This window comes from Muscardinus avellanarius, assembly GCF_963383645.1.
Source record: "Muscardinus avellanarius genome assembly, chromosome: 11".
NCBI lineage: Eukaryota > Metazoa > Chordata > Mammalia > Rodentia > Gliridae > Muscardinus > Muscardinus avellanarius.
Genome location: NC_137797.1, coordinates 838,124 through 858,052, shown reverse-complemented (window position 1 = coordinate 858,052; position 19,929 = coordinate 838,124). Strand labels below are relative to the sequence as shown.

At 60.8% G+C, this 19,929-nt stretch overlaps 1 protein-coding gene across 3 annotated transcripts; it reads left to right on the top strand.

The window, feature by feature from the left end:
• Positions 1 to 3,141: 3,141 nt before the first annotated feature.
• On the top strand, positions 3,142 to 11,997 carry CRELD2 (cysteine rich with EGF like domains 2; the record flags this gene model as incomplete). 3 transcript variants are annotated; one of them, XM_080705128.1, is made up of 10 exons in its annotated part: positions 3,142 to 3,282; positions 3,399 to 3,481; positions 3,930 to 4,034; positions 4,728 to 4,819; positions 6,226 to 6,402; positions 7,661 to 7,756; positions 8,670 to 8,753; positions 9,561 to 9,656; positions 10,557 to 10,697; positions 11,851 to 11,997. In XM_080705128.1, 10 exons carry the CDS (start codon positions 3,157 to 3,159, stop codon positions 11,898 to 11,900), a joined length of 1,050 nt encoding a protein of 349 aa, XP_080561254.1. In that variant the 3' UTR covers positions 11,901 to 11,997. The 3 variants fall into 3 exon arrangements, with proteins under 3 accessions (XP_080561254.1, XP_080561252.1, XP_080561253.1); XM_080705126.1 differs by lacking the exon at positions 8,670 to 8,753 and having other exon boundaries at positions 3,157 to 3,282; XM_080705127.1 differs by lacking the exon at positions 9,561 to 9,656 and having other exon boundaries at positions 3,157 to 3,282.
• Positions 11,998 to 19,929: the final 7,932 nt, after the last annotated feature.

Sequence of the window (19,929 nt, the reverse complement as noted above, 5' to 3'; positions counted from 1 at the left end):
CTGAGATAAGGATCTCAAGTTCAAGGCTAGCCTCAACAACGTGGCAAGACACTGTTTCAAAAATAGAGCTGGGCGCAGTGGCACACGTTTGTAAGCCCAGCATTTGGGAGGCTGAGACAGGAGGATCACAGTTCACGGCCCTTTGAACTCAGTGAGACTCTGTTTCAAAATAAAGAATAAAAAATAGGGCTGGGGGTGTAGCTTGGAGGTGGAACACCTCTGGGTTCCATCTCTAGTACCACACACACACACACACAAAAAAAAAATAGGGCTGGGGATGTAGTCTGGAGGTAGAATGCTTCTGGGTTCCATCCCCAGTACCACCAAAAAATTAAAACTTAAAAAAAATTTTAATTAAAAATAAGGGTGGAAGCCGGGCGTGGTGGCGCACACTTGTAATCCCCGCGCTTGGGAGGCGGAGACAGGAGGATCGCACAGGTTCGAAGCCAGCCGTGCTGGCGTAAGAGACCCTGTTTCAAAAATATAAAATAGGTCTGGGAGTATAGCCTGGAGGAAGGAGGGCTTCCAGGAACCCCAGTACCACCAAAAAAAAATAAATAAATAAGGGTGGGGGTGTAGCCTGGAGGTAGAATATCCCTAGGTTCAATCTCCAGCACCAAAAAAGAAAAAAAAAGCTGGGCGTGGTGGTACACACTTGTAATACCAGTGCTTGGGAGGCAGAGACAGGAGGATCACACAGGTTCAAAGCCAGCCTCAGCTACTTAGTGAGGCTCTCAGCAACTTAGACCCTGTTTCTAAATAAAGTATAAAATAGGTCTGGGAGTATAGCCCGGAGGTAGAAAAGCCCCTGGGTTCCACCTCCAGTACCACAAAAAAAAGAAAAAGAAAAAAAGTGGACATCTGCAGGCAAGAAGCAACAGGGGCCACTCTAGGGGGGATCCCAGAGATGGAGGGTGGGGAGAGGTTTTAGTAATTTTAGAATGACCAAAATGGCATGCAATTCCCATTAGAAATGACACGCCTTTTGTCCTTTCGCAAATATAAAAATTGGATACGAAGCAAGGAATGGGGGGGGCACATACCTGGAATCCTAGCTACTCAGGAGGACTGCAAGTTGAAGGCCTTCCTGGACAACTTGATGAGCCCCTGTCTCAAAATAAAAATTTTAAGAAGGGCCGGGGATGTAGCATGGTGGTAGGGCATCCCTGGGTTCAATGCCACACACACAAAAAAGGTACCAAAGAGAAAGACGGGCAAGTTAGAACTTCCACTGGATGGTGGAAGGGGGTATGCTTTATCTGTCCCTCTTTTTTTTTTTTTTTTTTTTTTTCCAGTACTGGGGATTGAACTTGGTGGGAGCATCCTACCTCCAAGCTACACCCCCAGCCCTATTTTTTATTCGGTGTGTGTGTTATTGAGGATGAAACCCAGAGGCTTTCTACCTCTGGTCTGTACTCCCAGACTTACTTTATATTTTGTTTGTAAGAATCTCACTAAATTGCTGAGAGCCTCACTAAGTAGCTGAAGCTGGCTTAGAACCTACGCAATCCTCCCAAGTACTGGGATTACAAGCGTGCGCCACCATGCTCGGTTCTGTCCCTTTAAGTTCCTTGAGCCTACGTTTTTACTGGGAATATCCTAATGCTTCAATTTCTTTTTTTTTTTTTTTATGGTGGGGGTGGAACCCAGAGGCTTTCTACCTCCGGGCTATACTCCCAGACCTATTTTATACTTTATTTGGAAACAGGGTCTCACTAAGTTGCTGAGAGCCTCACTCAGTAGCCGAGGCTGGCTTCGAACCTGCGCGATCCTCCTGTCTCAGCCTCCCAAGCGTGGGGATTACAAGCGTGCGCCACCACGCCCGGCAGTATGCTTCAATTTCTAGGAAAGCAGGGGAGATTCGCATTCCTAACATCACCATGAGAAAAAACAAAAACATAAACAGGCCTTGCCACTGAGGCCACTGTGCACGCCGCTGCTTGGTGGTGACAGCTGCCCAGCAGCCCGCTCTGCACCCTGCAAGGAAACCCACGCCGTGGGTGAACTGTCATGCGCGACTCAGCGGCCCGCCTGGCCTGCGCCTCCTCACTCCCTGATGATTGTGCTTTCTGCTGAGGACCCAGGGCAGGAGTTTTGGAAGGCGCCACAAGACAGAACGATCAACAGGACAGCAGCGGTGCCGAAAGGTACAGAAACACCGTCGCACCCCACTGGGGAGGCCAGGGGCCGCCTCTTCTGCAGCTCAGGGGCACGCCAGGCTCACACAGGCCCAGGACCGAGCCAGGGCATCTCAGGGTGGGAGCTGGCCTCCAAAGGCCCTCCTCCCTTGTCCATTCGGATTCCAAAGCCTCCACTGACACCGGTCAGATCGCAAGTTCTAATTATTAGTGTCTCGGCTGGAAAAACACCAATGATGTGGTGCAAATCAAAGACCAGATAAAACTGTGTTACTCCTTTGGCAGTTCTTCCCTGCCTCACCAGCAGGCGTTCTCTAGGACCCACAAAATGCATCTTTAGTTCCTGGGAGTCGTGTGGACGCGCAGCTTTCTGGGCCCAAGGACACAGAGGAGCAGGTCCCGGGAGGAGCCCCGCCCCCAGGTAAGGGTCCAGCCCACGCGAGGGGCCGGCGGCGGTCGCGCGAGCGCACGCGCGGTGAGGCGGAGGGAGCCCCGCGACACGCCGGCCCCGAGTCCCCGCCGCCCGCCCCGACAGCGGCGGCCTCGCTGCGCCCTGGCTCCCTAGCCCCCGCCGCGCAAGCTCACCTCTCAGCCGCCGCAGCAATCCCTCGGAGCTCCGCGGCCGGGGGCGCCCTCGGCCGGAAGCCGCGGAAACCCGGCCCGAGTCGAGGCCCTGCCCACACCTCACAGGGCCATCCGGCGGCGGCGGCGCGGCGCCCCTTCCGCCCGGAGTAAAGATGGCCTCCGCGGGCCGCGCGAGGGGCGGGGCGCGAGGGGCGGGGCTCCGCGGTCCCGCCCCCTTCCGCGGGTCGCTGACCCGGGGCCTTCCCATTGGTGGCCGCTCGTGGCGAGCTCGGATTGGGCCACATCAGGCCGGGGCGGACCCTGCCCACCAATAGCAGAGCGCGGGCTGCGGGCGGGGCGGGGCCCCGGCGGCGCCGTCAAGTAGCCCCGGGAACCGCCGGCGCTCGGGCCGGGTGGGCGGAGGCCGCAGCTCGCAGTGCGTCGCCCGCCCGCCATGCGCCCGCCGCCCGCTGCCGCACTTGGGCTGCTGCTGCTGCTGCTGCTGCCGCCCGCGCCCCTCGCCTCCCGCAAGCCGGCGCCCTGCCAGCGGTGCCGGACGCTGGTGGACAAGTTCAACCAGGTGGGTCGGGCGGCCGGCCCGGGGGCGGGGGCCGGGAATCGGGCGGGATCGGGTCTTGACGGACGGCAAGGCTGGGGCCGCCGCGGGCAGCCGAGCCGGTGCCACCTCCTCCTCAGGGAATGGCCAGCACCGCCAAGAAGAACTTCGGAGGTGGGAACACGGCGTGGGAGGAGAAGACGCTGTCCAAGTACGAATTCAGGTGCGCGCACCGCCGGGTTGGGGGAGGGCCGCCCTGCGAGGCCAGGGTCCGCCTTGGAAACGGGGCTGCCAACCGGCGCGTCGAAGGGTCCCTCAAGTGCCCGCCGCCCGTCCCTGGTCACCAGTGGCCTGAGTCGCCGGCCTTGCTTCCGCGCTGCCCCTGTGGCCCATTCTACACACACAGAGCTGTTTAAAAATGGAACTGAACCCCGTGACCGACCGTGACCGCCTGCTTCCCCTGGAGTGGGACCAGCCCCCGCCCCTCGCAGGAGGCCCCTGCCCACCCCCACAGTCCCCGGTGCTCTGGTTGCTGGGTCGACGTATGGGTTCGGGTCCGCCTAGTTGACTGGTCTGTGTTCCCTCCTGGCTCCAGGGGCCTCGAGATGTGCCTGTCAAGTGAACAGACAGCCGTTTTAGGGTGCTGACTGGTGCCGACTGGTGTGTTTCAGTGAGATCCGGCTCCTGGAGATCATCGAGGGCCTGTGTGAGACCAGTGACTTCGATTGCAACCAGATGGTGGAGCAGCAGGAGGAGCACCTAGAGGCCTGGTGGCTGTGAGTGCGGCTGGGCACCTTTGTTCTTTGACTTACAGCTGAGTCGCTTCAGACTTGGAGAAGTTACCGAAGCAGCAGCCTCCCTTGCCCTGTACAGCTTTTATTACCAGAGCACGGCTCTCCTAGCTAGATGGTGCTGTACGCACCTGATTCTAGATGCCCACAGCAAGTAATCTCAGGTTTACATACAGTGCCCTCGACTCAGGGTAAGTCCCACAGTCAGCAGTGGGCTGCAGATATTAGGTATTGTTAATCTCCTAACACACCTGATTTTATAAGGTAACCTTTACCATGGATGAGTATGTATAGAGGAAAAGAGAACGTGGAGAGTTTGGTACTAGCCGAGGTTTCAGGCATCCACTGATAGCTTTGAAACACGCCCAGGCAGGAGGGGGGAGTTGTTCTCACAATGCATTTTTGTTTTAAAGAAATATGCCAGCCGGGCTGGTGGTGCACGCCTGTAATCACAGGACTTGGGAGGCTGAGACAGGAGGAGCACAGGTTCTAGGCCAGCCTCAGCAACTTGTAAGGCCCTCTGCAACTTAGTGAGACCCTGTTTCAAAGTAAAGAATAAAAATGAGGGTTGAGAGTATAGCTCAAAGGTGGAATGCCCTTGGGTTCCATCCTCAGTACCACACACAAAAGAAAAAGAACTATGTCACATGAGATTAACGAGTGTCCTCATGTTCTCAGGAAGAAGGAGCACCCTGATCTATTTGAGTGGTTCTGTGTACAGACCCTGAAAGTGTGCTGCTCCCCTGGCACTTACGGACCAGACTGTCAGGGTATGTTTCTGTCTCGGAGAAGCTTCAGGTCTACAACGTTCCTGTTGCTTCTCTCTGGTTCCCATGTGTTTAAATCACTGAAGGGCAGTGGTACACACCTGTAATCCCAGTGTGTGGGAGGCTGAGACAGGAGGATTTCAAGTTTGAGGCCATCCTCAGCAATTTTGTGATACCCTCGGGAACTTAGTGAAACCCTGTTTAAAAACTTTTAAAAAGATTAAGTCAGGCATAGTGGCACATGCATGTAATCCCAGTACTTGGGAGGCTGAGACAGGAGGATCGCAGGTTCTAGACCAGCCTCAGCTACTTAGTAAGGCCCTCCACAACTTGGTAAGACTCTGTTTCAAAATAAAGCATAAAAAATAGGGCTGAGGGTATAGCTTAGAGATAGAATACCCCTGGGTCAATCCCTAGTTCCACAAAAATAATAAAAAATTAAAAATATAAGTCAGGCGTAGTGGCACATGCTTGTAATCTCAGCTTTTGAGATTGAGGCTGAGACGGGAGGATCATGGTTTGCACACAGCCTCAGCTACTTAATGAGGCCCTTTGCAACTCAGTGAGATCCTGTTTCAAAATAAAGAATAAAAAAAGGCTAGGGGTGTAGCTCGAAGGTAGGATGTCCCTGGGTTTTATCCCTAACACACACACACACACACACACACACACACACACACACACACACACACACACACACAGGCTTGGAGGTAGAAATGCCCTGAGTTTAATCCCCAGGACCAAAAATAAAAAAGAGCTAAAGCTCAAGAGGGGACCTGGGCCTTGTTGCTGCCCGTGGCGTGTGGAGCCCTGCCTCCCCTCTGACTCCAGGGAGCACGTGCACCCAAGGGCCGAGGCGCAGCTGCTAACTCCAGGCTTCAGGGGACTTCTCTGGGTGTAGAGTACCTGATCCCCGGGTGCCTTCAGTGCAGGACTCAGAGTCCGCCGCTCCCCTGGGCTGCAGAGGAGAGCCAAGGGGGCTGGGCGTGTCCGGCCGGCTCTTCTGTGACGTGGTGACGTGTGCGTGGAGATCGGAGCCATGGCTTACTGCCTGGCCTTGCAGACCTGGTGACCTCACCTGGACCACATGGCAGAAGTTGTGGGTTCATTGCCCACCCCGCCTTCCTCCTGCCCCTTCCGTGTTCCCTGTGCAGTCCCGCCCACCTGACCATAGCGTCCCTGTTGTCTCGCAGCTTCAAGGTCTGTAGAGTTGAGTTGGGGGCCATGGCCCACTCCCACGCAGGCACCTTGCAGCCTGCTTGCCAACGTGCCTTTCCTCAGAAGGAATAGTGCAGGGTTTGGATTTGTGCAAGACCTGAGATGTTTTGGGTACCCTGGCCTTCTGGTGTGAGCACACCTTCCTGACCCCCGGGCTTGGCTCTGAGCGTGGCTTCATGATGTTCCCCAAGCATGCCAGGGCGGCTCTAAGAGGCCCTGCAGCGGGAATGGCCACTGCAGTGGAGACGGCAGCAGACAGGGCGACGGGACCTGCAAGTGTCACCCGGGCTACCAGGGACCGCTGTGCATCGACTGCGCCAACGGCTACTTCAGCTCGCTGAGGAATGAGACCCACAGTGTCTGCACAGGTGGGCGAGGCCACGGGCAGCCCCTCGCCGGGCTGGAGGGTGGCCGGGGGCGCGTGCTGGCCTCTTAGCCCAGACAAGGCGCCTGGGAGGCTGGAGATGTGGCCCTTGTGAACTGTCCCTGAACCGCCCCAGAAGGAAAAACTGCTCCCTCCTTCCCACCCTTCTGGGAAGGACTTAAAGGAGCCTGATGTCAAGTGGCAGGTCCGTCCCCTCTGCCGGGTGCCGCGGTGCTGGGGCCTACACTTGATTGAGTTACTGAGCATGTTCTAGCAGAGGCCCGGCTCCACGCCAGGCGCGGTGGCGCACGCTTGTAATCCCAGCGCTCGGGAGGCTGAGACAGGAGGATCGCAGTTTGCAGACACCTCAGCTGCTTAGTGAGGCCCTCTGCAACTCAGTGAGGTCCTGTTTCAACATAAAGAGTAGAAAATAGGGCTGGAGGTGTCGCTCAGAGGTACAGTGCCCCAGTCTTGCTCCCCCTGCAGCTGCCCCAGGAAGGACAGGCCTGCGGGTCCTCCTGGGCACCCTCGGCTCCCCGTGCAGGGTGCCACAGTCACTTAGCGGCGGCTTGGAGGAGCAGAGGTGTGCTAAGCCTGGCAGCAGGTGGCTGCCTGTGGAGACCAGGAGAACCCTGGAGGCCACCATGGGCTCCCTGGGGACAGTGACCTGCTGGTCACAGCGCCTGGTCCCGGGTAGGCTTCCGGTGCCTCCCTCCAGCGAGGTTTGAGGGCTGGCAGGTGGCACCGGGGAGCAGGAGCCGGGGTACAGGGCCACGTCTCAGCAAGTGCTGGCACCTTGGAGCTGTGCGGACGCACCGGGGAGACTTCCCGGCACTGTGCAGCTCATCTCCTGTCACTGATGTGTGGGGCGGGTGTCTTGGCTTCCTGCCTAGAGCGCGAGGCTGCTCTGAGCCCTACACCTGTGAGTGTCAGCAGTCAGCCCAGACCCCCAGCCTACAGCTCTGCCCCCCGCCCCGGGATACCCACCCAGCCTGCTCTTGGCACCGGAGTTTGAGTAGCTGCCTTCCCAGGTCATGCACACTCCTCTGAAGTCCTGTGGGTGGAGCCGCTGGTCACTAATGTTAGCACAGTGCCACCGTGTTTCTTCCTTCTGCCTGTGGCGTTTTCCCATTTTCTTTTTGCTGCTTCTCTGATGAACTTAAGACGCCTCTGATGAACTTAAGACGCCTCCTTTCTGAAAAGAGCTTGCCTCTGTGTGGCGGAGAATGGAGCCCTTCTAACCCGCTGCCTTTGCCTTCCAGTCTGCGACGAGTCCTGCAAGACCTGCTCAGGTCCAAGCAACAGAGACTGCAGAGAGTGCGAAGTGGGCTGGGTGCGCGTTGAGGACTCCTGCCTAGGTGAGCCGCTTCGCCCCCGCTCGCCCTGGGAAGGTGCTTTCCAGGCCCCTAGGGAGGCTGAGGCTCTAGGCTGGGCAGGCTTCCCCACCACAGCTGTCCTTGCCGTCAGCAGCCCCCGCTTGGTGGCTGCTGGTCCAAACTGCCCTGGGAAGCGGACCACCCAGAGCTCACCCGGCCTGGGCGACCCCAGCTGTGCTCTCCTGAGCCGGCTTCACAGGGAGAACCTCTGTCCTGCTGGTGTGTAGCCAGAGAAGCGAGCACAGCCCTCCTGGAGAGGGTTCTGCGGGGAGGCCCCTGCCTGCGGCAGCCCCGCAGGTAACTGTGCTGGTTCCCACCATTGTCTGCTCCGTGCCTGTCCCCGTGCCGCCGCCTGCCTCTATGGCCTCTTTCATCTTCGTCTGCTGTGTGCGTGCTGCAAACCCGTTCTGTGGCACCTGGGAGGGTGTGGAGTTCCCTCACTGCACAGAGGCAGCGGTGTCCAGGCACCCGCCCAGCCCCAGCATGAGCACTGGTCCGGGACTGGGCCCTGGAGCACTCTACCACGGAGCTACATGTTTGGACACGGCTGGCCTTGAACTCACGGTGCTCCTGCCCCAGCCCCGGTGCCCGTGGCTGTTCCCCCCTCACCTGGCATTGGTGTTGGGCTTAGCTTTCAGAAGCCGCTCAGCCTTGGGCACGTGAGGGCGCAGCCTGGCTGGCACGGCGTGAGGCCACGCAGCACAAGCGCTCGCTCACCAGCTGGCAGCCCCGTGGGCGCGGCGTCTGTACCCTGGCAGGACCCTGAGGACAGCGGCCAAGGCGCAGCCCGTAGAGAGCTTCCTCCACGCCCGCAGCCCGCGGGCGTGCCAGGCAGCAAGCTCTGTGGTGCTGCGCCCTCGGAGCAGCAGGCCCCACGAGCGCCCTTCTGTTCCAGATGTGGACGAGTGTGCAGCAGATACGCCTCCCTGCGCCGACACGCAGTACTGTGAGAACCTCAGTGGCTCCTTCCTGTGTGAAGGTGCGGGGCTCCTCCCGGGGCGGCGGGCCCGCGGGGATCCTGCCAGGGTCCTGCCTCCTCCTCTTCAAACACTTGTGGCTTCTTAGTGTTATTTCTGTGCAGCCCATCTGCTTTAAAAGCATTTAATGTGGCAACGAAAGTACTAGATGTTTGCTGCAAAAAAATCAGAACATTGAGATGGGTTGAAAAGAACCAGAAGCCCCCGGCTGGCTGGCCGGCCGCCTCCGCTCCCGGTTGCAGCACAGGGTCCTGGTCCTGCCTTCTCCGTGCTGCGCATGCGCGGGCTTCTTTGTGCACTTGGTTGCTGGGCGCCCGGTCCTGTTCTTCACCTGCACTCTGACGTCCTCACGGTTGCCTTTGGATTGCCTGGTTGGGAGTGTGCATCTTGGGTGCTCCGTCTCAGGAAGCGCTGAGTTGCACTCCCCCTGCCTCCCCATTTCCCAGCCACCCCAGGCGGGTACCTGCGGCCCAGCACGGCAGCCAGGTGTTGACGCCTCGTGGGTGTCTCCGGTGGGCAAACCACTGTCACCAGGCTCGAGGCTTTGTTCTGAGAGGGCTGCACTGTCCCACTCGCGCAGGAGGGCGCGGCGGGCTTTTTACGCGGCGCCTCTCCTGCCGTGTAAACACAGCTCTGTTCTTGAGGAACGTGTCTGTGGCACATTAAAGCCTGTGCTTCTGCCAGGAGACAGGTGGTCATTGCAGAGTCACCGGTGGTTTGCAGAGAGCACCCCAGGCCCTCCCGGTAGCTCTCACATCCGGGCGGTGTGGTCAGGCCTGATCTGTGACTCTTTCCCTCCCTGCTTCTAGAATGCGATTCCACCTGTGTGGGCTGTACCGGCAAAGGCCCAGCGAAGTGTAAAGAGTGTGTCTCGGGCTACTCGAAAGAGAGCGGGCAGTGTGCAGGTCAGTACCGTTGCTTCTGCTGGAGGAGACGAATCTCCTGGAGGGGCTGAGCCGCAGGGCAGTGGGAGGCCACCCAGCCTGTCCCCCAGCGGCTCCTGCAGCTTTCCTGGGCAGGGACCAGGGTCTGCACCTGCCAGCCCCAGCAGATAAGTGTCACGCTGTTTGTGGCTGTGTGTGCCCAAACCCCTGTGCCCTCCCAGCTCCTGGGGGCTCGCTTAGCCCCGTGGCCCAGGACACCCCAGTGGTGCTGCCAGGGGCTGCTGTCCCTGCCTGACCTCCAAGGCACAGGAAGCCCTCCCCTCCAGCCTGCCTGACCTCTGTCCACTGTTCGGATGTGGCCTTCACGACTTCTGCTTTGTTTTTTGTGGTACTGAGGGTGGAACCCAGGAGCTATCTTCCTCTGGGCTATACCCCCAGACATATTTTATATTTTATTTGGAAATGGGGTCTCACTGAGTTGCTGAGAGCCTCACTGAGTAGCTGAGGCTGGCTTCTAACTCGCACTAGTCTCCTGAATCAACCTCCCAAGCCCTGGGATGACAAGCGTGCCCCCATGCCCGCTGACCTCTGCTTGCTTGCTTGCTTGCTTTCTTTTTTTTTTTTTTTTTTGGTGGTACTGGGGTTCCTGGAAGCTCTTCTACCTCCGGGCTACACTCCCAGACCTATTTTATACTTTTCTTTTTTTTTTGGAAACAGGGTCTCTTAAGCCAGCATGGCTGGCTTTGAACCAGCGTGATCTCCCTGTCTCCGCCTCCCAAGCGCAGGGATTACAAGCATGCGCCACCACGCCCACTGACCTCTGCTTTCTCACATGGACGAGTCGGGTGACTGAGCTTCGCCGCCGTGGTGTGTGTGTTGCTAAGTGAAGTGGTGTACTGAGATGGGGTATTTTTATTTCAGATATAGATGAGTGTTCTCTAACAGAAAAAGTGTGTACGAGGAAAAACGAGAACTGCTACAATACTCCAGGGAGCTTTGTCTGCGTGTGTCCTGAAGGCTTCGAGGAGACCGAAGATGCCTGTGTGCAGACGGCGGAGGGCGGTGCGTGGCCGCACGGCTGTGTTCAGCACGGGCGGGTGGAGGCTCCCACGGGAGGATCAGGCAGGGACAGCAGCCCCGGGAGGGGGAGCGCGGGCTCCTGGAGGCAGGTGTGGGGAACCCTCATGGTTGCACATGCCGCCTGGAGGCCCAGCTTGAGGGGTGAGGTGGGAGGCTCCGTGCAGAGCAGCCAGGGCTATGTGGAGGTCAGCAGGTCAGGCGATGGGTCAGTGAGGTGGAAGCTGGGGCGCAGACCGCTGCTGCGGGGAGGTGGGTGTGGGCAGGGTGGGGAAGTGTGCTGGCCCACAAGGGTCTGTGGCTTAGAAGGGGCTTCAGCGACAGAACTGAGCTCTCAGCTCAGAAGAGCTGAAGCCTGAGGTCACGGCGTGGGCAAGGCTGGCCCCGGGGTCCGCTCAGGGACCCTTCCTGGCCTGCGGCGGCCCTCCTCCATGTCTGCACGTGTCTATCTGTCCAAACCGTAGCACTGGGGCCCATCCCAGCAGCCAGGTCTTGCTGATGGTCTGCAGGGATCCCATTCCCCAAGGCCACGGGCACAGGGGCCCAGGCGGCAACGGAGCGTCTCCAGAAGCCTGGGACATGGAGAGCGGGAGAGGCAGGTTTCAGAGAGCCCGTGGCCAAGGGTTCTGGAAGGCTGGAGACAGGACTTGGGTTCCATGGGCCCAGTCCTTAGCAGGCCAGTGCCAGCGCTTAACACTAGAAGTATCCTCAGAAGCACTTAGTGAGCTGGGCCTGGCGCACGCTGTAACCCAGTACTGGGGGCTGAGACGGGGGTTACAGTTTTGAGGCCATTCTCAAGCAGGTAGCGAGATTCAGCCACCTGGCAAGACCTTGTTACAAAACAAAACCTTGAAAGAGCTAGGAGTGTGTGTAGCTCAGGTAGAAAGCCCCTGGACTCGATCTCCAGGACCCCTCCCCACACACAGTGCTCAGCGGCTGCTGAGCTGCCCGCCCTTCCCGCCTGCGGCAGCAGGGCCACTGACTCTCAGGTGCCCCGCCTGGGCACGCTGCATGCGGGGTCTCCCTGGGTAGCCCATCCCCGGGGCACAGGCCAGTGGAGGAGGTCAGGACATGAGCCCGCAGCCCTCCATGACCCCCAAGCACATGGCGTCCCCCTCAGCTCTGTCCCTCTCCACAGAAGTCACAGAGGAGACCCCCACACAGCCGCCTTCGCGCGAGGATCTGTAACGCACGCACACCGGGGTCGGAAGCCAGACTCGCCCTGTAAGTTGTTCTCAGTGACATCGACAGGAAACGCGGGGCGCTGGATCCGCCCGTTCCTCCCGCGGACAGTTGGCGTGAGAAGCTCCCGTGCGGAAACGGTTGCTCTCATCTGGCCCTTTAAAGGCTGCGTTTCTTGGTTGTTCTTAAACAGATTAGTCTATTTTGATACCATCCTTTATAATAAAATTGACCATTAAGGTACTCATAAACAGTGTGTGTGGGTTTGTTTCATTGAAAAGTGTGAGCCCGGTGCACGCTTGTAATCCCAGTACTTGGGAGGCTGAGACAGGAGGATCTGGGTTTTGGGCCAGCCTCGGACACTTAGGCCCTGCACAACTTAGACCTTGTTTCCAAGGGCCGGGGGTGTAGCTCCGGGGTAGAATGCCCTGGGTTCCGTTCCCAGTACCAGTACCACCAAAAAAAAAAAAGAATGGGCCAGTGGGTGTGGAGGTACACACCCTTAGCCCTAGCTCTAGGGAAGCTGAGGCAGGAGGATCACAGGTTCCAGGACAGCCTCAAGTAGTGAGGCTCACCAGCCTAGGCTCATCAAAAATAAAATGGGGCTGAGGGTGTTGCTCAGTGGTAGAACACCACTGGGTTCACTCCAGCACCACAAAATAAGTCAAAAAAGAAAAACAGTGTGGGCCTTTGACACTCTTCAGTGGGCACCTGCCCTGTGGAGCTGGGAGGCAGCAGGACTGGCCAGCTGCGGACGCAGGCAGAGCCGGGTCCTCCGCGGTGTGGACAGCTGGAGCCCGCCACCCCGGGCGGATGATGCGGCGGCGGGTTTGGGGTGCTGTGGCGACCCCACGGCCACGTGCTGGGGCTTGGCCTTGGGTAGTGTTCTGATCAAGGAAGCACGCCCTCCAGGGCTTGGGGACCCTGGCCCTCCACCTCCCTGCCCCCCGGGGCCAATCCATGGGGTCCTGGAGCCTCCAAAGCCTGAGGCAGAGGAGACTCCTCTGCTGTCGGGTGCCCTGTCTGTGACAAAGCTGTCTGATGTGGGCTCAGCCTGAGGGCCTGCCACCGGTGTATAGCCTGCGCTGTCCACTGTTCTCTGTCCACCGCATACAGCGAAGACAGCGCCCTGGTGGGAAGCACCGCCTTTGGGTCAGCTGGAGAAGAGCTACCCGCCACTCCCAGGCTCCTGAGCCCGGCCCATGTGGAGGTCTGGAGGGAAGGCTCAGGTTCAACATAGGTCACTCTAGCCCCGCCTCGCATGCTGCCCCGCATACAGCCCTGCTGTCCCGCCCCTAGCCCTGCTCGTCCCCCCTGCTGCCCCCCCTCGCCCCACCCCCAGACCTGCTGCCCCGCCCCCAGACCTGCTGCCCGCCCCTTGGCCTCCTGGTGCCCCTCTGGCTGCCCACGTTCTGTCCACACGAGTACTGTGAATGGGTGGCCCTCGCACAGCATGATGTCCTGGCACAATGACCACCATCTGTCCAGGCCCTCAGCGGTCACTTCCACCTGGACGCTGGACAGCGTCTGCAGGCAGGATGCTGTCCCGTGGGTCCCCAGAGGGCAGGGTGGCCACAGCACTGAGCGGCCTGGCCACACCCTGCCTGGGCAGCCTGAAGCTTTGGCCCGGTCTGGGCCACCCACCCCTCCGGCGCCACGGTCACTCTGTCCATCTGCCTGGGAAGGAGCTGGGCTGGCCCAACAGCAGCACAGGCAGCTGCCTCCTCAGGGTAGGGGCTGCAGGCCAGTCGGTCCTGGCGCGGCGTGCTCTCCATGCACTGCGGGGCTGCATGGAGCCAATGGCGACGGTAGTCTGAGGGATAGGAGAGGCTGGGGAGACCATGGGGCCTAGGGCGGGGAGTGGGCGAGGAGGACGTGGGCTGAGTGGGGGGCTGGGGGCCCTGAGGCCCACCCAAGGGCGGCAGGGCGATGGGATCGCGTCAGGGCTGGGGCACCCAGGGTTCGGTGGGTGCAGTGGCTGCTGTTGGCAGAGCTGCTCAGCGGTTCAGGAGAGCCAGGAGGAGCCCTGGGCCGGGGTCTGTGCGGGGACAGGGCAGCGGCCAGGGAAGAGGGCTCCTACGGTGAAGGATCCAGCGGCAGCTTGGAGCAGGGTGCGCCTGGGTGTACACCTGAGTGTGTGCAGGGCCAGCAAGCCCAGCCTCCCGCCAGGTTCCAGTGCTGGCCCAGGGTGCTGCAGGGCTTGGGTCCAGGACTTAGGGGCGGCCTGTGGCCCCAAAGCCAACTCTCAGCGGTGCACCTTGGAACCTTCTTTGACAGTTCCGGTAATCCAGGGTCCCCCAGGTGGCGCTGCGTCCCTGTGCAGAGAGGGCCCCTGCGCCAGGACCCAAGACAAGAGTGGGTTGGGTTGCGGGGGTGGCCCGCTTCCCGTGGGGTGCCGTAGTGTCTGAGGAGCCTGGAAGGGAGGGCTTGCTGAGCTGGCCGCAGCGGGTCCTGCACAGCTGCGAGTGGAGTCCGACCCCTGGAGACACGCCTGAGGCTGAGGTGCAACTCCTCCTCTTGACCCAGCCTCAGCTCTCACCTGTAAACAGGATGCTCCCAGCAGAGGACCTGAGACCAGCCCCGGCAGAGTGCCACAGGGGATGCAGGGGCAAGCTGGACGGGCAGGAAGGATGAACGGGCCGGCAGAGTGGGAGCCGAGGCCAGGGACACAGCGGGGTCTCTGAGCACTGTGGCAGGCCTCTGCCTGCACACGGTCTGCTAGTAGCCAGAGGACTGGCCGGCCCCTCCTCGTGGTGATCGGCTGTGCCTCCCGCCCTGGCCGACTCAGCGATCCCAGCCTGGGCGCTTGGGTTGGCAGCCAGGACCACAGGCACCGCAGGCCAGGGCCTGTCCCCAGGTGGCCTCCCACTAAGGCTCAGGCCGTAGGGCTTGCAGCCAGCAGGTGGCGCTGCAGGACCGCAGGCCACACCATTTGCTTGGCCAGGAGGGGACGCTCTGTCTCAGGGGAGGACTAGGTATGGCCCTATGCTCTCACCCTGCAGTACCCCTGTCTGGTCCCCCAGGCCTGGGTGCAGCGGGAGCCGGGCAAGCCCTGTCCTCCGTGTCTGGGGTGCACCTGGAACTGTACACCAGGGCAGAGGAAGCTGCCGTGCGTGGTAGCTGCCCTGGGCCCTGCTGGGCGGGCCTTCTGAGCTCCTCTGGCCTGAGAGCCTCTGCTGCAGTCCTTCCCGAGGCCCCCAAGCCCAGCCTTCACCTGGGCCGCCTGCCCCACACCTCTCCTCTCCAGGAGAGCAGACGGGGAGCAGAGAGCTCTGCAGGGGCAGGGCGCTCGGCCAGTCCCTTGGGGGTGCCCTGGCCCCAGGAGCCAGCACTGGGGTCTACGGGAGCCCGCAGGCCCTCGGGGGCCTCCACGCACACCGGTTCCCAGCGTGGCCTTCCTTAGCCTTCCGCAGGCCTCCCTGTGAACGCTTCTGGAAGGCCCTGTTGCTGGCTTTGCCTTGAAGTGTGGCCTGTGGCTGCCTCACAAAGATTCAGGTCAGTGTCCCCAACAGGCAGCCAGCCTGTGTCCAGGACAGGGAAGCGTCCGATCTCTTTGGTTGTCCTGATGTAGGGGGCGCTCCAGCAGGGAACAGAAGGGACCAGGGGTGCTGCTTAACACCTTTTTGCACAGAAGGTCCAGCCCTAGTGTCAGCGTGGGAGAGACGAGGGAGACGCCCACAGGCGGCAGGAATGAGTCGCAGCCTCAGCCCAGTGAGTACGCTGCCTCTGTCCAGCCACCTCCACCTGCAGGTCACATGGTCACTCTGCCCACCCCAAGAACAATGAGGACCTGCCAGGCCATCTGGTCAACCCGGTTCTCCAAGGCCTCTTCCAGGTATGCCGGGTATGCTCAAGGGTGCTAAGATGGATTTTATTTTATTTTATCTTGTGTGTGTGTGTGTGTGTGTGTGTGTGTGTGTGTGGTACTGGGGATAGGACTCAGGGGCTTTCTACCTCCAGGCTGTACTCCCAGACCTATTTTATATTTTTTAATTTGGAAACAGGGTCTCACTAGGTTGCTAAGAGCCTCACTAAGTAGCTGAGGCTGGCTTTGAACCTGTGCGATCCCCCTATGTCAGCCTCCCAAGCGTGGAGATTACAAGCATGCGCCACCATGCCTGGCTGAGATGGGATTTTAAATGTCAGCATGCCTGGTCTGTCTGTACGACCTCCCTGACCTCTTGTCTCTGCTGTCTCCATCATTTCCCCCAGCCCCCAGCCAAGCGACTCAACACAAGTCCAGTGGATGGACAGGCCCGCCGCCGCCCCTCCCACACTTGTCCCACCACTGACCAGAGGCCAGCTGGTCACAGGAACCCGGGAGGACGCAGCCTGAGCAGTCAAGCGCGGAGGTGCACAGGCAGTGGGCGCCATGTGGAGGAGCCATGCAGGCAGGGCCACCGAGCGGACAGTGTGCTGTGTTTTGCCTTCCCAGGTGCAGCCCATACACCTGGCGATGGCTGTCCCCGGGCTCACCCACCCTTACCACGGGGCAGGTCTAAATGAGCCTGTGCCAGGGTTGGTCCATCCTGGGGTGCCCTGTGCCTGGGCGTCTCATTGCCACAGGGCCCCAGTTCTCTGCAGCCCAGGGACCGTGCAGGGGCCCTTCCTAGGCACTTGGCTGTGGGCCCTGTGTCCTAGGCAGACCCTCGATGTGCGGGGTTGGATGGTGGGACCCCGCTTGCTCCTACTCCCTACCCCGCAGAGCTGCCTGTTTATGTCCCCGGGGTGGGCTGTGGCAGGCTCCCGGGTGTGAACACGCCATGCCGGTCCAGGCAGCCTTCCAGAGGGAGCGAGGTGCGGCCATGCGCCCTCTGCTTTGGAGGAAGGCTCACCCACGCCATGTTCCACGAGCACCCAGCGTGCCTGCTGCTTCTCAGGCCTCTGATGATAGTAGCACAGGGTAAGACATGAGGCCCTGAAAAGCGTCCCAGGATGGAGGTGGGTGCCACGGCAACTCGGAGGGGCCGGGTGCACACTCCACGTGGACAGGAGCTTGGGAGTTTCCTGCAGGGCAGGATATGCTCTGGCCGGGGTCTGTGTGTGTGTGTGTGTGTGTGTATGTGTGTGTGTGTGTGTGTTACTGGGGATGGAACCCAGGGGTATTCTACCTCTGAGCTACACCCCTAGCCCCATTTTTTATTCTTTATTTTGAAACAGAGTCTCACTGAGTTGCAAAGGGCCTCACTAAGTAGCTGAGGCTGGCCACAAACCGTGATTCTCTTGTCTCAGCCTCCCGAATGCCGAGATTACAAGTGTGTGCCACCACACCCGGCTGGCTTTCATTTGGGGTCTTAAACGTGGCCCTGGTGGGCCCCAGCATATCGGCCTCGCTGCGGTCTTCTGACCTAGGTGGGGACAGTTGCTGAGGCCAGCACATGGCCAGGGACAGGGTCCACCTGCAAGTGTGCCTGCCCCTCTCTGTCCTAGGACTGGTGGCTGTGAGACCCTGTGGGCGGTGGGGTGGCCCAAGTTCCACGTGTCTCCTGGTCCTGCCGACGCCTGGCCTCCACACCCCAGTGCCGGCCTGAGCCCGGTGTCTGGCTGTCCAAATGTCTGTGTCCCCTTGCTCTGACACAGTCCCTGAGGCAGCAGCCCCAGGCTTCGGGGCTGGCATGCCCCTCTGCCTCAGAGATACCCAGCCTCCCCTTGGGCCAGAGGTTTGGGCCTGGAAACTGGGCGAGGAGACCTGCCTCTCTCCTAGGCGGGCGCCTGCCCTCCGTCACGCATCCTTGATTTTTTCCACCCTACTACGTGAGTTTCCTGCTAGGCCACCGGTCCCCAGCCAGGAACACTGTTCTCTTAACCCTCCCACTGCCGTGTGGCTCAGGTCCCCGAGCCCATGCCGACCGCTGCCAGGAGCAGCCACTGCCACCGTCTGCATCACTGTGGCAAGACCAGTCCCATGACAGCTTCTCCTACCTCCAGCCCGGCCTGCCGGGAGCCTCCTGGTGCCAGGGCCTCTCCTGGCAGATCCCGCAGCTGGGGTCCAGGATTGCAACGCCACTCACGGACGTCCACCTTCACGCCCACCCCAGGCCACTGACATCTGCCCTCCTCGTGAGAGTCTCCCAGCTGCTAGGAGCCCCCCTAGGACTCCGTGCCATCTCTTGGAGGCCTTGCCCTCTACCTCAGGAACACGCCATAGCCAGCTGGCCCACCTGCTGCTTATCCTGCCAGGCACAGGCTGCTGGGCTCTGCGGGCCTGTGGGAGCAGTCCTGGCCCCTACTGGGCCAGCGTGTCCCCTGGCAGGATCTGCCGTGGCCTAAGTGCCTCCTGTCGGTGAAGTGGTGAGCGGGGTCCTGCGTCACCCCGGGCCAGGGCAGAGGCTAGCCCACAGGCGGACTGGGGACCCTGGCGGCTCACCCCTTCCCAGCTGCCTACTGGGTACCACTGAGTCCCCACTCCCCTGGCCTCTGTCCCCCTTTCCACGATGGATCAGGAGCCAGCTGCAGCCCCACGGTCTGGTGGGTGCTGTGGGAGGCTGTGAACTGTTAGGAAGCGGGGGCCGGGGAGCCCCTGGGACCCACCCTCCCCTCACTCCTGGCCATGAGGGGAGGCGCTGTGCTCTGCCTCCCACTCCCACCAGGATGTGCTGTCTCACCTCCTGCCCAAAGCGGCCAGGCGGGACCCTCCAAAGCCCTGAGCTAAGTCTCCTTTTTTTTTTCTTGTGGTGGTACGGGGGTTCCTGGAAGCCCTTCTACCTCCGGGCTACACTCCCAGACCTATTTTTATACTTTTTTATTTGGAAACAGGATCTCTTAAGCCAGCGTGGTTGGCTTCGAACCTGCGTGATCCTCCTGTCTCCGCCTCCGCCGCGCGTGCGCCACCACGCCCAGCCAAATCTCCTCTCTGAGGGGATGTCTCCAGCATTTGTTAGTGCTGGAAAGCTGACTGGTACCGGCCATGTTTGTGAATGCTGGAAAGCTGATACCTGCAGGCGACTGTGGGCCTCGTCATCAACCCTCTCTGCCCATCACAGTGACAGTTGCAACTGGACACCCACCCACCCTGCCTGCCAAGGTCCTGGTCCAGGGTTGTCTTCTGGGGCCCCACATCCTGCTGCCCTGGACTCCTGGAGAACCCCCAGGAGGCCGCCCCTTGGCCTCCTCCGGGCCCATGGGAACCCCAAGCCTTTGGTCCTTAGGGCCAGAGACAAACAGGCATGGGTGGGGATCCAGTTCACCTCTTGGGACAGAACAGGGCAGGGTGGGTTGCCTAGGGCTGTGAGCCCATGGCATGTTGGCCTGCCCATGCTGCTCAGCCCCAGGGTCAGTGCAGCTGAGCAAGCCCCTGGCCGCCCCAGGGGTCGGGGCTGATCATCAGCGTTAGGAGGGGACTGGAGGGGGTCCGCGCCGGGCCGTGGCCTCTGCAGGCACAGCCTGCGCCCAGGACACTTGCTCTGTGCCTGGGTGCAGCGAGCTGGGGACCCAGGTCGGGAGGCTCTTCTCCAGACCCCAGGTTCCTTTGAGATAAGCTCCCAGGAGGCAGGACCCGGAGGGAGGGGCGCAGCAGGCCTGCCCCCAACCCCGCCCAGCGGCTTCTGCGCAGGGGCATCCCCGGGCTGCAGACAGGAGCCCCTGAGCCCGGGCTGCGCCACCAGCTGGCCGCAGTGGGCAGGGGCGGGAAGCCAGGCGCTGCCGGGAAGGGGCGGCGCCGGAAGTGGCCACGGGCTTCCCCGGAGGCGGGCACTGGGCCGCGATTCCGCTGCGGGAACCCCCTCTATGGGAGGACGGCGTGGTGCCGGTGCCGGGGAGCACCCGAGCTCTCCACGGGGGCAGAGGCTGTGACCTTCTTGGAAAGCACTTGGCCACAGGTGACCGCCGGGCAGACGCCCTCGCCCCTGGTCAGTCTCAGTGGACGCTGGGCGGGGTTCCCGAAGGAAACGAGCCCTGTGTGTCCGGCCCTGGAGCGCACAGGGCGTCTGCAGCCTGGCCCAGCCCAGCCCAGGGAGACTGGCACCCAACAGCCCTCCGCAGGCTCCTGTCTGACATGTCCACCAGCTCTGCAGCTTCAAGGCAACAGCCTGTGGGA